The 14,847-nt window shown below is 39.5% G+C and overlaps 1 protein-coding gene across 1 annotated transcript; it reads right to left on the reverse strand.

Annotated features, from left to right (window-relative positions):
- Positions 1 to 4,130: 4,130 nt before the first annotated feature.
- Positions 4,131 to 14,511, reverse strand: LOC130175745 (troponin I, fast skeletal muscle-like). Its single transcript, XM_056386271.1, has 7 exons — positions 14,392 to 14,511; positions 7,966 to 8,001; positions 7,560 to 7,596; positions 7,333 to 7,461; positions 7,047 to 7,136; positions 6,547 to 6,723; positions 4,131 to 5,495 (listed from the first exon to the last, which is right to left on the reverse strand). The coding sequence occupies exons 2-7, from the start codon at positions 7,974 to 7,976 to the stop codon at positions 5,415 to 5,417; spliced, it is 525 nt and encodes a 174-aa protein (XP_056242246.1). The 5' UTR covers positions 7,977 to 8,001; positions 14,392 to 14,511; the 3' UTR covers positions 4,131 to 5,414.
- Positions 14,512 to 14,847: the final 336 nt, after the last annotated feature.

Genomic DNA, 14,847 nt, shown 5'->3' on the forward strand with positions numbered 1-14,847 from the left:
CTGTATTTTAAACTGAAACATGTCTGCGCTCAAACAGGTCTAACAATGTCCAAAATGTTTTGCTGACATCTTATTCAACTGTGATTAAAAGCATCACCCAGTGACTGCAATGTAACGCTTTAACGCCAGTGCTTGTTTAATTTTAAAGTGCTAAAGGATGTGACATTGAGAGCAGCTGATTTCACTGATTAACAGCATTCGTTTAGAGAGGATGAACTAATCAGTGAAATCAGCTGCTACAGTGTTTGATTGGAACACAAACCTGCAGGTTGGACTGCGTCTGCCTTTCCCACCAGAAATGTAACTCAGCTAAATATTCTCACATAATATACAATACACCAGAGTCTCATGACGCTCAGTGTCAAAGTGTGAAAAAGTCAATTACCCAGAAGCAACTTTGCTGCGACCTGAAGCCACCTGAGCTGACATTTTACGGTTGAAAAACAAACTTGTTGTGCTGACATACTGTGTAATCCGACACTGATTCATCTGTAACTAGAGTTGCTCCAATACTAACACTAGTATCAGAAATGCCTCCCAACCATGCAATTAATTTAAGGTCCCATATTTTCCTCTTCTGTGTTTTATTATTTATAGTGTTGATCCATAAGAAGATATATTTGTGGTTTTAAGAACTAAAAACCATTTCAGTGTAGTTTTACATCTCCTCTCTCAGGCTTCTCTCTGGAGCTCTAGTAACAACAGGTCGGTGAGCCAATCAGAAGAGAAGAGGCTCTGAGTCTCTCTTCTGATTGGCCGATTGTCTCTGAGTGATCCAATAAAAATATAGCAGATTTCAGGTAAAAACACTCAGAGAAACCAAATCCTGCAAGGTTTGGATGGTGGGTCCAGGTGGGCGGGGCTTGGTGGCTGCTTTGTTGTGACATCACAAAGTTCCAGAAGTCCTGACGGCTGGTTTTAAGGCTCAGTTTCTGAATACAGGCTTTGTACATTTCTCTGTGGACTGAGGCTTTGATACTTTCACAGTATTAATATAGAAGCTAGAGCTGATCTATAATCTATAATCACACTACACATGGACACACACCTTTATATTATATGGACCTTTAATGAGCTTTTGTAGCATAAACATTTTCTCAGGAGTCTCTTACCTGTAAATTGTGAGGACAGTTTTCATTCAGAGCAGGGCAGACACAACAGTTTACGTCCTGTAAGGGAAAATTTGAATACTGTATCATTGGGCAGATGAGAGATGTTTTTGCCACAGGTTAAAAGATGGGTCATTGCGGTTGACATTGCATAAGGCAAACTGTTGTAGCTCTCCTCTCTCCAGATGGCTCTCCTGCTCTGTTATCTCATTTCTAATTCTGGCTGGTGAGAGTCTAATTGAAGATGCAGCTGTCATCTGAGGATATGATACAGCCGTCAGCAGAGGTCAAATATAACCTGCAGTAACTCTGAGGAATGAGAAGCCAAATACACAAGACATTGTTGAGGTTGTCAAGTCTTGGTGCAAAGGGTTAAAGAGATGTGGTACGGAATGAGACAAGCACAGTAAAAAATACAGATTATTGACATCCCATCAACGATATTTAACCATCCAGCGTCCCCCAAAAATACATCCTCTTTTTGACATGAAAAGCACCTCATACTCTGCTGTCAGTGCAGATCACAGGCTGTCGTGATCAGGATTACCATGGGATTTCAGTGCTGTAACACTGTATGGTTGAGATCAGGATGAGCCAGGAAACCTGAGCCCATAGACCGAATGTCTGACAATCTGACAGTTGTTTCATATGCTTCAGCCATCACTGGGTGTGATGTGTGACTGTTTGCTCAGCAGAACTACAGCAGATCGAGAACCAGGGGATGAGGGGCCTCCAATGTAGGAGCCAAAAAGTGAATATAATACTAATATATATTTAAAATCTTTGCTTGTCATACACCAAAGTTTTCACATAGAAGCTCCATGACAGTCAACACATACTCCAGACTGAAAGATAGTGACTGGATCATGGACAGGCAAATACAACAGTCACCTGACTTTGTGGAAGAAATAAATTGGTGCTTGATCAACGATATCAAAATGACCGCACATTAGAACGAGGCTGGGGTAGGTATGTAAACAGGGGTCAAGTGTCCATCTAAATTTAGCACAAATTTTTACAAAATTTCCAAAAAGTCTCCAAAAGAAAATGCCAATTATTTCTGTTTCTACACACTGCTGTTATGGTAATATTAGGAGTTGGTTTCATGGAGATAAACAGTTGGTGGAGCTAATACTCCAGGTGGCGCCATTAAACCACTGCAGAAGAAGAGGGCACAACAAGATGAGGTCAGTAAAAGAGATCAAGTCCACATGGTTTTCAATTGTTGTGGGTTTGACTGGAGCTTCTTCTACCAATTTGAGAATTAGCGCCACCAACTGTTTATCTTGATGCACCAACTCCTAATATTCACACAACAGTAGTTAATGGAAACATGTATCAAATTGCATTTTCTTTGAGTTATATTTGGATGGAAACTTGACCAGTGAGGAGTATCAGCTTATAACTGCCACCCTGTACACCTGCATGAATGATTGCAGTCAGCTGATGGCCAAACAGCCAATGAATGAGCTGTGAAGCATCAGCGAAACACTTGATGAAATCTGACCTCAGTGTTTTGCCTGAACTAAAGTTTTCCTTCGTATATTTAACAACATGCTAAAGGTGTAAAGAAAGTACATGATTAATTTTAATTACACACAATGATGACCAAATTATTTAAAAGTTATAAATAATTTGAAAATCTGATATATAAAACATAGTCAACAGGTTAATTAAAATTCATTGTTGTTGGAGCCTAATTTCATGTTACTGGCATGCAATCAGGGTTTTGATATATATGTTGTGACACAACTGTCCCTCCCCGAGCAGAGGAGCAGCTGAAAGTGAAACCACCCCCCCCCACCCCCCACCACCGCCACTCCCCCAGCATCCACATAAATAACCCTTCAACTATGTTATGCCTGTTTTATTGCTTTTTTATTTTATTGGTTGTCAAACCACATGAAGGGTCACAGATTTACAGCCCAATGTGAGCATAGCATCAGAGAGGAGAGAGTTTATCTGACAGCAACAGGAAACTGAAGGAACTTACCTCTGCGGCAAATCAAATCACACCAGGTCGTGTTTGAGTTGATTTATCTGCAAGACAAATGACAGAAAATCCAATGATTAATGTGGAAAACGTTACTAACATCCAAATATAATGACACGTAAGTAAATAACTCACCTCATTTTCTACGACTGGAAACAAAGCTAAGACTTCTCCGTTCATGATGACAGATTTAACATAATACAAAACTGAGCAGCCCGCTGTAGAAGTTAACTGACAAATTATATGCAATGATTGGAACAAAAATCACAATTATTTCAATCTGAGCCCAGTTTGATTTCCCAATGGATAACATACAGTTTTTAAAGGCTAAAAACAAGGAATCAAATAAACTTAAAATTTGTGCCTATAAGGTAAAAGAATGACTTTTTAGATTTTTTGTAAATTAGTAGTAAATATAGTAATTTTTTCCAGTTTGCATAAATATTTGCACTAAAATCATTTCTGTTTAGATCTGTCTGTTGTTACAGATGACTTTAGCTAACCGTTAGCAATCCTGGCTAATGGTTAGCTAACAGTCGTCAGGTAATTGTCTAAAGTGTGTAAACATTTCAAAGTTCAAACATCAGTATTAGTTTATAATCTGTAGGCTTAGAATTTATACATTTTGGAAAGACTGTTAAATCTTCATATAAATGTTGCATTAGCAAGGGATTAACATGAAGCTAATGCTACAGAAAAAGTGTAGCATTAACTATAAAGAAGTTATGGTCCAAGTTTCGCAGGGTGCGAGAAATGCTGACATTTTAGGTTAAATATTTTTCTTTATCAGTCATGTTAAACAATCCTGGCAGGTTTAAAAGCTTTTACAGCTGCTACGTCTTATTTCCTCACGTTTAGCATTATGCAAATGTCACCTAAATTTTATCGTCCTGAAATAATCAGAGAAACAGACCAAACTCCCAAAAGATCCGACTTTTTAACTGATCACAGACACTGTGATTTAAAAATGAAGACGTGTGAACCAAAACAGGAAAGCGTTTACAAATTCAACAAGACTCCCAACAGGATGAACATGAAGCTTTCGTATTTAATGTGACAGCAACAAGACGAGGAGAAAAGTCGATCACATTTCGGCTTAGACAGTTTAGAAAAGATGACATGATGTTGTTCAGTACAGATTGGAAACTGAATTACACTTCTGCAATGTGAAGTTACAGTCACCAGCAGGTGAGTGTTGTTTTCTGGCTTTTTGCTTTATTTGATCCATTACTGACCGTTAGCTTGTTACGCTAAGCTAAGCTACAGTCATATAAACGTAAAACTATTCTGAGGGTTTACCAATTTGAATCACAATAATTCTGCTTAGTCAACACACCAAAGTAAAAGATGGTGAAAATAACATGATTTTTTCTCTCTTTTTCTGGATTTTAAATTCACTCCTGAAGAAAAAAAAAAATCATGTTCACTTCCTGATACGCATCAGTTTACAGTGGCAGTGAACTGGAAATTGTTTGAGACGAATACATTTCTATGACTCTATTAAGATACAATGAGAACACAACAAGATGAAGTAATTAAAAGATCTTCAATTAAACCTCAAAAAAACCCTTTTCTTCAAATTTCCGCTAATTTTTTTTTCAATGCAGAAATTGAAAATGTGTGATAGAAAAGCTCTTAGTGAAGGTTTGAAGAAGGCACATTGTGACATTTTGATGCAGAAGTGTAACTCAGCCTTTACAGAACACAAGCAGGTTTAATTCACTACCCGTGCTAACTGACATCAGCACATAAAGTACAAATACATCACAGTACAGTGTCAACACAGGCAAAAGCAGAAGGCAACTTCAATTCAGCTGAAGAGTTTTATTCCAAAATGAGACATCCAAAAACTACAGAGCTAAAAAACACAAACAACCCAACCCTGCCTTATCTGTCTCAACTCACATCACAGATTTTGCAAAGTACAAATCTGTGCAACTCGACTTGATGTTTCTACTGTTTTTAATTGCCTAAATTAAAAACAGCTGGTGACACTAAGGCTTTGAAGCAAGCATATGAGGATATCGGGTAAGTATGAAGATAAATCCTGTGTTTTTCACAGTTGATCATCACTTTTAAAAAGTTGTGAACCAATTGAGGAGATGAAGGCCATTCATCACTTACTGCACCAGAAGCTTAAAACACACATTTTTTACCAGTATAACCTCCGCGACTGTCATGCATCGATCTGTTCAATAAAAGCAAGTGGATGTGCAGTATTTTGGAATAAAACTCTTCAATGACAAAGACATTAGACCTGAACTCTGTCCTGAAAATCACTCTGAAGCCCAACAGTCAGTGACAGACGACGTTTAACTGTCAAACATCTTCTTCCTATCAGATTTGTCTTCAATGTTCTTACGCCAGTCTCCCACGTCGCGGAGCTGCTTGTCCTGTGAACACAGATAATATTTATTTTAGTTTGTATGATGACCTGTTAAACGAGGAGGAAAAAAACTGTGAATAAGAAGTTTATTTTTAAATTACCAAAAGAAAAATGATGATAAGCTTAATTTTTGTCACTCCCACATTAAGTTTCTCAGAAAACGCTAATCAAATTCCTCTCAGTTAGCATTGTTTGTTTTCACTCAAACTTTACATTCAGACACAAACATAACACCTTAAACAACAGTGTTGGAAAGTATCTAAGTAAATTTACTCAAATAAATTTCAGACTACAACTGAGTATTTGCATTTTGTGCTACTTTATCTTATACTCCACTACATTTCAGAGGGAGCTATTGTACTTTTTACTCCATTACATTTGTCTGACAGCTGTAGTTACTAACTACCTTTCCGATTAAATAACATATGATAAACTTATAAACTTCCTGTGGCTCCTTGTCACAGGTTTCATATGTGTGATCTATGAGTTGTCTGCAGTTCCACTAAAAGCTGATTTTTCAAACCTTGTGGTTTCATTTAAAGCTCCTCCAGTGTAAAGGTCTGTGTCCATGTGTAGTGTGATTATAGATCAGCTCTAGCTTCTATATTAATACTGTGAAAGTATCAAAGCCTCAGTCCACAGAGAAATGCACACAGCCTGTATTCAGAAACTGAGCCTTAAAACCAGCCGTCAGGACTTCTGGAACTTTGTGATGTCACAACAAAGCAGTCACCAAGCCCCGCCCACCTGGACCCACCATCCAAACCTTGCAGGATTTGGTTTTCTGAGTGTTTTTACCTGAAATCTGCTATATTTATATTGGATCACTCAGAGACAATCGGCCAATCAGAAGAGAGGCTCAGAGCCTCCATCCAAGTTGTAATCAAACAAAATTATTCTTCCTGTCTGCTTGTGCACCAAGTGCTCAAAGTGGGTAGGATTTCTAAAAAACAAACTTAAAGTTGCAGCAGATACAAAGGAACCAAGATGTGAAACTAAACTGTGGCTCAGAGGAATGAGTGTGTAGAGTATCTGTGTGACTCTGAAGAGCTCCTCACCTCCTCTTTCACCTCCTTCTTGACCTGCTTCAGGTTGGCCCTCAGGTCCATGTTGACTGTGTGCTTGGAGCCCAGCAGAGCCTTCAGCATGGCGTCAGCAGACATACGCACTTTCTTCAGCCGAGGTCTCTTGAACTTTCCTCTCAGATCCACAATCTTTATGTTGAGATCTCGGACCTTCAGGAGGATTCAAGACACAAGGGATAATTATTGACTCTTATTATCAGTCAAATTATTATTAATTACTACGACATGACCAGATTTTCTCCTTGGTTCATTTCTGCAGTAAAGACGTTGAGTTGCTATGAAATTTCTGTCATCATCTGAAACCAAAACCAGCCTCAGAAAACACTTTTATAGCTGACTAACTGAAAGACTGGGAGCAGCATTCAGGCGAAAAACAACCCATAATTCAGGTTAAAATGTTGTCAACAAGTTGACATTAAACATAAAAGACACTAAAATATAAAAGTAAATATAATTTCTTTGAAGTGTCTCACCTCATTGAGAACCATGTTCAGCTTGAACTCTATGGAGTATCTCTCCTCCTCACTGATGTCAATCTGCTCATGAAGTTTCTGGCAAAGCTCCTGAGGAGAAAAGAAAATGAGTTTTTGTAAATCTATGACCAAATTCATTTGACCTGAAATATTTTCTTCTCGTATCAAACCCACGAAACAGCCAGAAATGAGCGTGAGACAAACATAGACATTTGTTCTGAGGTATGTAATAGGGGAGTTATCTAGGATATGTGTGAACCAATCAGTCGGTCCCGCTCCCTCTCACCAAGAGCTCGTCCTTGGAGTACGGCAGCTCGATAGGAGGACATTTATCGGCCAGGAACTTCTCCCTCTCATCGGCCTTCACTCCTGCTTCAGCCTCCAACAGATTATTCGCCACCACCAGCATACAGCTCTGCAGATCACATCATCGTCATCATCATCATCATCATCATCATCATCATCATCATCAGACAAACATCAGCATCTCTTTGCTATTCGTTCATTTCTTACCTTCAGAGTATGCTTACGCCTCGCAGACAATCTCTTCCTGCAGACAGAGACATAAAAACATTCATCAGGCTGGGAGAAATTTATCAGATAATTTAGTAGATTTGTTAAATAAAAAAATTCACAAATCCATTATTATTATTTGCAAAAAAACTAAATGTTTATCATATCTGTGTTGCAGTTTCTTTTATTGCAGCCATGAAAATCTATTTGATCATTAAGCAGATGTGATTTCTGTCACATGTGTCATTGTTTGCTTTCAGAAGCCAAAGCTGCATAAACATTAAATGGACAATATTTAGAAATGAGAAATTCCTGTAACATGAAGAATGACATCTGATTCAACATCAACAGGACAATAAACATGAGCTACTGATAAATTATATTATATTTGATTATATTCACTTACTCAGCATCCATGTTGGCTGCAGGATCCTGATGTTATCTGGTAGAAAAACAAAAAATAAGAAAATATGAAACTTATGTTTTTACCTCTGGATATGTGATAAATTGATTGTTCACCATTTCACACAACAGATTTCTACAAATATTACAAACTCTAAAAGACACACAAAACAAACACAAGATCCCACATTCAGCAACAAGGAACAAGGGACTTGTTTTGTCTTTTAACTTCCTGTTTACACAGGAAGTGGGGCATCTGCTGCTCGTGGTCGCCTCTACCTGACATAAAGGTACAACATGAAGCACTGATGGAGCCGGAAGAAAATAAGAGACTTTCCTTTGCAGCAGTCTGACAAACATCAAGTGTTATTTACATGATAGTTCAGCTCTGGGATCAGCTGGTCATGTTTTTTAATAATATTCATGGTGGCAGTAAGGAGAGGGAAGGAGAGTTTTGACTTATGTTTAGTTTAGCCGGCAACAGTAACTAGGAGTTAAAACAAATGGAAATGATGGTGGGCCACATGGGGTCAGTAACACAGGTGCATTTGTGTTTTTCTGTGCACTACATTCATATCAAACCAATATCCTACTGTCTGTTCTTTAGAGCGATTGTTCACTATCAGCTGTCCAGTCTCCCTGTGGGTAAAAATAACATAAACGACCAGAGAAATGAAAACAACGCCCATCCTCCTGTGTATAGACAGCATGGCCTCCTCCTCCTCTGGCAACACGACAAACTTTACATTTTAGCCGCACTAGTGGAAAAGATCTAAGAGGAGCAACGACACAGTATCTCTGACGAGGTTATTTTTATTGAGATGAAACAGAATACACTCACTCTATATCTGATATTTCAACTGTTTCAACAATTTTAATACTTGCATATCAAATTTAATGCTAACACGGCAGGGGTAAAAATATCTGGAAATTCTTAGTAAAGTTGGTTTCTGACGTCCGTACAGAACAAATGTTCCACCACTGACTTAAATCTCACGTCCTGGCGTCCCTGTCCACTGTACTGTCTCCATATCAAACTGCTTCACTCCATTCGAGGTCACGTCTCCTCCTTCTATTTCCCTCTTGCTGTAGAAACTCCACCTCTCTCACATTTCACGTTTGGATCATGTTGATTCTATCTTAAGGCATCATGTTAATTCCAGGAAATTTCATGGAACTGAACTTTGTAACCCAGGACGTGTTAATGCCTTAAAGGACCATACCGTTATTTTTAGCCACACCAGCAGCTTGGCTCTGGGGATTGAGGTCCAACTCTGTGGTCCACACTCTTATGTCTCATCTACTGGATGGATCTGCATGAAATTATGTTCAGACACTCTAGTCTCCCTTCAACTTGTCTTTGACTGCCACCAAGAGGTCAAAATTTACACTTGTCCAACTTTTGACAGGGCATGATCCATCCCTCTAAAACTAAAACTGTGGACTGAATTCCTTTGTTTTAGCCTAAGATGACTTTGGAGGCTAATTCTAACATGTTAACATTAGCATGCTAACATGGTAATTGTTGGCATGTTATGCTAACATGTTTACATGCTAAATTATAGCATATTGCCATACTAAAAATAAAGGTATGGTAACATGCTAACATGGTAATTGTTGGCATGTTATGCTAACATGTTTACATGCTAAATTATAGCATATTGCCATGCTAAAAATAAAGGTATGGTAACATGCTAACATGGTAATTGTTGGTATGTTATGCTAACATGTTTACATGCTAAATTGTAGCATATTAACATGCTAAATGAAGGTATGGTAACATGCTAACATGTTAAATGTAAGTAAAACTACTGCTAAAAGTTAGTATTATAACAAGCCACCATGCTAAACATTACACATTAAAGATTTTCAGTCATTTTAACATGTTAGCAGAGCAAGCTAACATTAGCAGGTCAAAGTGTTTCTTGTAAGATCTAAAACAGACTGAATTCCCCCTAAGATGCTGAAGGCTCTGGACATTGTGGGGCTGTTTTGGATGACATGCTTCTTCAATGTCGCGTGGAGGTCAGCAACAGTACAGGTTTTCAAAAAGGGGGACCGGAGGGAGTGCTCCAATTATCAGGATATCACATTGCTCATCCTCCCTGCGAAAGTATAGTCCATGTTGCTGGAAAGTAGGTTCAGACCGACTGTCCTCAGATTCAGGGGGAGCAAAGTGGATTCTGCGAACAGTGAACCAGCTCTTTACCCATGTGGGAGTGCAATGGAATTTGACCTTCCAGTCTATATGTGTTTTGTGGACTTGGAGAAGGCTTATGACCATGTCCCCCAGGAGACCCAGTGGGGGTTATTGCAGGAGTATGTGGTACCAGGGCCACTGCTGTAAGTGTAAGCTGTGTCCATATTCTTGGCACAGAGTCAAACATGTTTCCAGTGGGTGTTGGACTCCACCAAGGTTGTCCCTTGTTTCTGATCCTGTTCATGATATCCATGGAAAGGATCAGCGTGCAGCCAGACTCAGAAGGGTGTCCAGTATGGGAACCTCTGAACTGCGTTATCTACTCTTTGCAGATGATGTGGTTTTGTTGGCCTCATCAGGCTGTGACCTTCAGTCCGCACTGGGGTGGTTTTCAGCCAAGTGTGAAGCAGCCAGATGAGAGTCAGCACCTCAAAGTCTGAGGCGATGGGTCTCTGCCAGAAAACAGTGGATTGTTGTCTCTGGGTTGGGGATGCATTGCTACCCAAGCAAAGGAGTTTTCAGGCGTCTGTTCATGACTAAGGGTAGGATGGAGTGTGGGATTAAGGGGGATTGATGCAGACGTAAAGAGCTGAGCCAAAAGGAAAACCTTTCAATTTACCAGTGGGATATCCTGCATATCATGCTGCCTCAGCAACCCAACCCTGGATAAGCAATAGAAACTGGATGGATGGATGGAAATCAGACATTCAATTAATGATGGCGGTTATTCAAAGCAAACTTGGTGTGGAAAGCTAGAGCTGGCAGTAGCAACACTGGCATTTTGGAAACACAGCAGTTCAGCATACTGGCTCTCAAGCACTCGCAAAGCAGGCAATGTGTCCCGGGCATAATGCTAACATAACATGCTAAAACTAGCATGCTAGAATGTTAAATGTGAAATGCCGTCATGTTACAGCACTTGGTAAACGTTAGCATGTTAAACACTACATTTTGGGATAAAAACAGACACATTTTGGCAAGTTAAAATGATAGCGATAACATGGTAACTGTATCTATGTTGACATGCTAAATTTAGCCTTTTAGTAGTTCCACAAGCTAATGTGTTACATACCATGAGTACATTAAAGTGCTAAATGTTGAATGCCAATTGTTAGTATCTCTGCTGCGCTTGTTTTCTTGTGGGTAATAAACATTACAGGGTTACTCTCTGTAAATAGCTGATAACTTTTAGACTTGTTGGGTCTTTTTCTCCATCAACTTAAAATTTTTTGTTTAACATTGATGCTGACCATTCCCCAAAATGTTATATATGTTTTCAGATTAATTCCTCACCAACGTTCAGACAGATTATGACTGTGTTTCATTTATTAATTTAGTGGCCTGTGACACTAAGCCTGCAGTGAATTGAAGTGAGTTCCCTGCTTTGCCCAGTTGTCAATCAGCTTTGGTCCCGTCTCATACCAGCTGTCAACACTGTATGAGGCTGGGTATGCAATTAGAACCTGGTTCCAAATGAATAGAAAACTTGAAAATTGTTGACAAATCTACTTTTTAATTTTGCTCACCCAAGGTTGAATGTAAAGATTGGACATTGGCTGTAACTTGTCAAAATGTGGAGGATAAATATTAGTTTCAAATTGTAATATTGATATAGGGAACAAGAGTGTTGGGGAAAGATCGTGTTCACAGTTAATGAAACCAACATGGTTGTGGTTTGTTGGCCCAACAGCCCAACAAACCACTGTAACCACTTCTGTCTGAGGAGGTTTTGATTTGCTATAAAAACGTGAAGTCACTTCCTCCTTTGCCTCTAAAAAGAACCATTTAAAAAATAGTGCCATTCACAATTTCTGAGTCCATGGTGATGTCTTCAACTTGCACGTTTTGGCCGACCAGCAGTCCAAAACATAAAACGATTCAGGATTCAGAGAGCTGTTTTCTTCCCCTTTACTCCTGATGGAGCCTGCATGAAAACTATCTCTTCAGGCATGCTAATGGAAAGCTCTCGATAGGTTTTAGACTGGAAGAAGTGGTGGACTAACCAACATAAGACAGACGGACAGTACCATCAACAACCATTGGATGGATTGCCATGACATTTGTTACAGATTCAAGATTCCGACAATGAAGCTCAATGACTTTGGTGATCCCCTAACTTTTCTTCTCTCACCACCATGAGGTTGACATTCGTAGTCTCAACACTAACAACACTTTCATCTAATGCCACCATCAAGATACTTTGGTTTATCACAGCAGCACTGTGTGTTAAAATCTCAGTAAATAGGTCTCAGAACAAAACTAAAACCATCTACATGGACAGATACCACTAGACTGGGTAAACCCTTTGAGTATCAACCTTGAGGGCTCTCAGGCCACTTCCAGAGGTACTCGGAGGCCAGATAGTCACTGCCTGAGCTGCTTGTAATGTTTAGGAGCTGTGACGGAGCAGTGGATTAAGACTCTATTCCTGGAGCCACAGCTGTTCCGAACGTCTTCATTATGGAGGAAAAAAAAAACAGAAAAACATGACAGAAGGCTCGTCTTTAAAGAAAAGATGCCCGACAACCACTGCAGGCATCCTAAAACACATAGCTGGCCCAGGAACAAATGACATCTTTAAACCAGTGACAGGCCGAGGGTTGGTGGGGTTGGGGGGTTGGAGGGTATCTCCGGGGCTGACAATGTATTTTAGGACAGTCGAAACTCGGAGGACATAACAACATTTGCCCTGGAGATGGAATAATATCTGATGGGTTAAATTTGGGCCCTGATTTTTTTGTCTTAAGTAAGTCTGTGTGTGGGGGGTGGGGGGGGTGGGGGGATGTCATGGGTGGGATTGTCTCTGGAAATGAGGAGGAGGAGGGTGGAAGGGTTTTGCAGTAACCCAACACCAAAGAACATCCCTGGGACAGCCAAGACATTAGAGCATATCGCAAAAATAACTCGACACTGGCTCGACCCCAGATTCACATTCATCTGTTTCACACAAGAAGGTACAATAACATTTAAAAAGCTGTATCTAAAAGAGAAATAAAATACCTAAAAGAAAGAAAAAACTGCCAAAATCCATCTTAATAGTTCCTCCATTGTAGGAGCATTGTTTTTTAAGGGTGAAATAAAGTTCTGCAGTTGCTTAAATGTTAAAAACTAAAAAAGAGAGTGAAGTTTCATCCAGTTTTTCCTCCTAAGACTGAAAACTTTGTCACTAACTCTCTGAAAGCAAAAAACCAATAAGTGCCATTTATTTCCATTCAACCAAAACCTAATTCTTAAATTAGGAAAAAGGGATATTTAAAAGAAAACTTTGTGATCACAGAAACAAAAAAAAAAACAGTTGTAAAAGCTCCTATAGGAGACAACCTGAAGCTTTGCTGTTGCCTAAACACTCGAACACTTGTGAGAGAAACAGGCTAAATCTGGAGGAGTGGGGATTAAAGTGAAGTGTAAAGTGAAGACAGGGACCGAGGTTGGCAGCCGCTGCAGATTAGTCCAGGTTTCCCCTCTGAACGCCTCGGCGCTGACAGGAGGATAAACACTGACAGATCGATTTTCACATCCGTGTGTTGTAGTGGTGTTTCCTTTCAGTACACCACATCACCAGACTGTAAATCACAAGTTTGCCTCGGCAGCAGACGGAGCACATGTCGGAGCATTTTTAAACCGAGGACGAAAACTACCCCTGTAAAACCACAGAAATCCAGAGAAACCACCCAGAACACAACAATAAAGAGCTGAAACAATGAACGAAACAGAGAAGAAACCAAAAAATATGCAAATTGTCTCTTTTTGCAACACTAAAAATACTTTGAACAACTTTTACATCAATTAAACACCAACTTTGAAATGTGTAAATTTCTAAAATTCTCTATAACCGGCACTTAATTTCCTATTTAAGCACTTCTACATCAAGCAATCATGAACCTTTGCCATTTTACCATCGCTACACACTGATCAAACTAATTGGAACATTGATTTATCTCTTGGTTGAGCGCCAACATAAACCAGTCACACTCTACGTAGCCTCATCACCAAGTGAGTTATCATCAAACAGTCTGAAGGCTCCGACACCAAAGACTTCACCTTTAAAAATACCTTCAAACTTACTTCCACTGACGAATTGTTATTTGAAGAAAGACAAATACAACTTCCTGACAAACGTACCGACAAGATGAAGTATTTACAGCTGCTGTCATGCAGAGGAATGAGCATGCAAACAACATCTGCTAAACAAACCGAACCAATATCAGACTGAGAGAAGGTTGTTCTTACTTTAACCGAGCAGAGCTGTCAGCTTGTTAGAGTCACAGAGACACAGACTGAGTCCCAGGCAGACGAAGTGTTAAGAAGGTATATATTGCAATCTCTGATAGCCCTCTAAATCCTCCACTTTCTCTTTATGGAAGTGGATTACCAGTCAAACCAATGAGCTGGCAAGGTCATGAAATACAGTACAGTGTCATCTGCCCCCTTCCTCGGCTCGCCTCATTATAAATAACCCGCCCTTTAAGATTCTTATCTGTATTATTTGGTGCCATCGAGCTTCTGACGGACAAAATGCAGGAAAGTGATTAAAGCACTGCGGCATTTTCTAATCAGCAGTTCATTTAAATGTATATATATAGAAAGAAGGACAGACATTATTTAGAGGTTACAGGGAAACACTCACTGACTTGCTGCAGGATGAAATCTGTGTCACTGTATCTGGAAAATACAGTAGAAAGACAA

Source organism: Seriola aureovittata, chromosome 10 (genome assembly GCF_021018895.1).
Source record: "Seriola aureovittata isolate HTS-2021-v1 ecotype China chromosome 10, ASM2101889v1, whole genome shotgun sequence".
Lineage (NCBI taxonomy): Eukaryota > Metazoa > Chordata > Actinopteri > Carangiformes > Carangidae > Seriola > Seriola aureovittata.

Coding starts and splice junctions, on each gene's coding strand:
- LOC130175745 (XM_056386271.1), bottom strand. Junction 7,137..7,332: donor ACTCCAAGGACGAGCTCTTG/GTGAGAGGGAGC, acceptor TTTTCTCCTCAG/GAGCTTTGCCAGAAACTTCA. Junction 5,496..6,546: donor AGAAGGAGGTGAAAGAGGAG/GTGAGGAGCTCT, acceptor CTGTGTTCACAG/GACAAGCAGCTCCGCGACGT.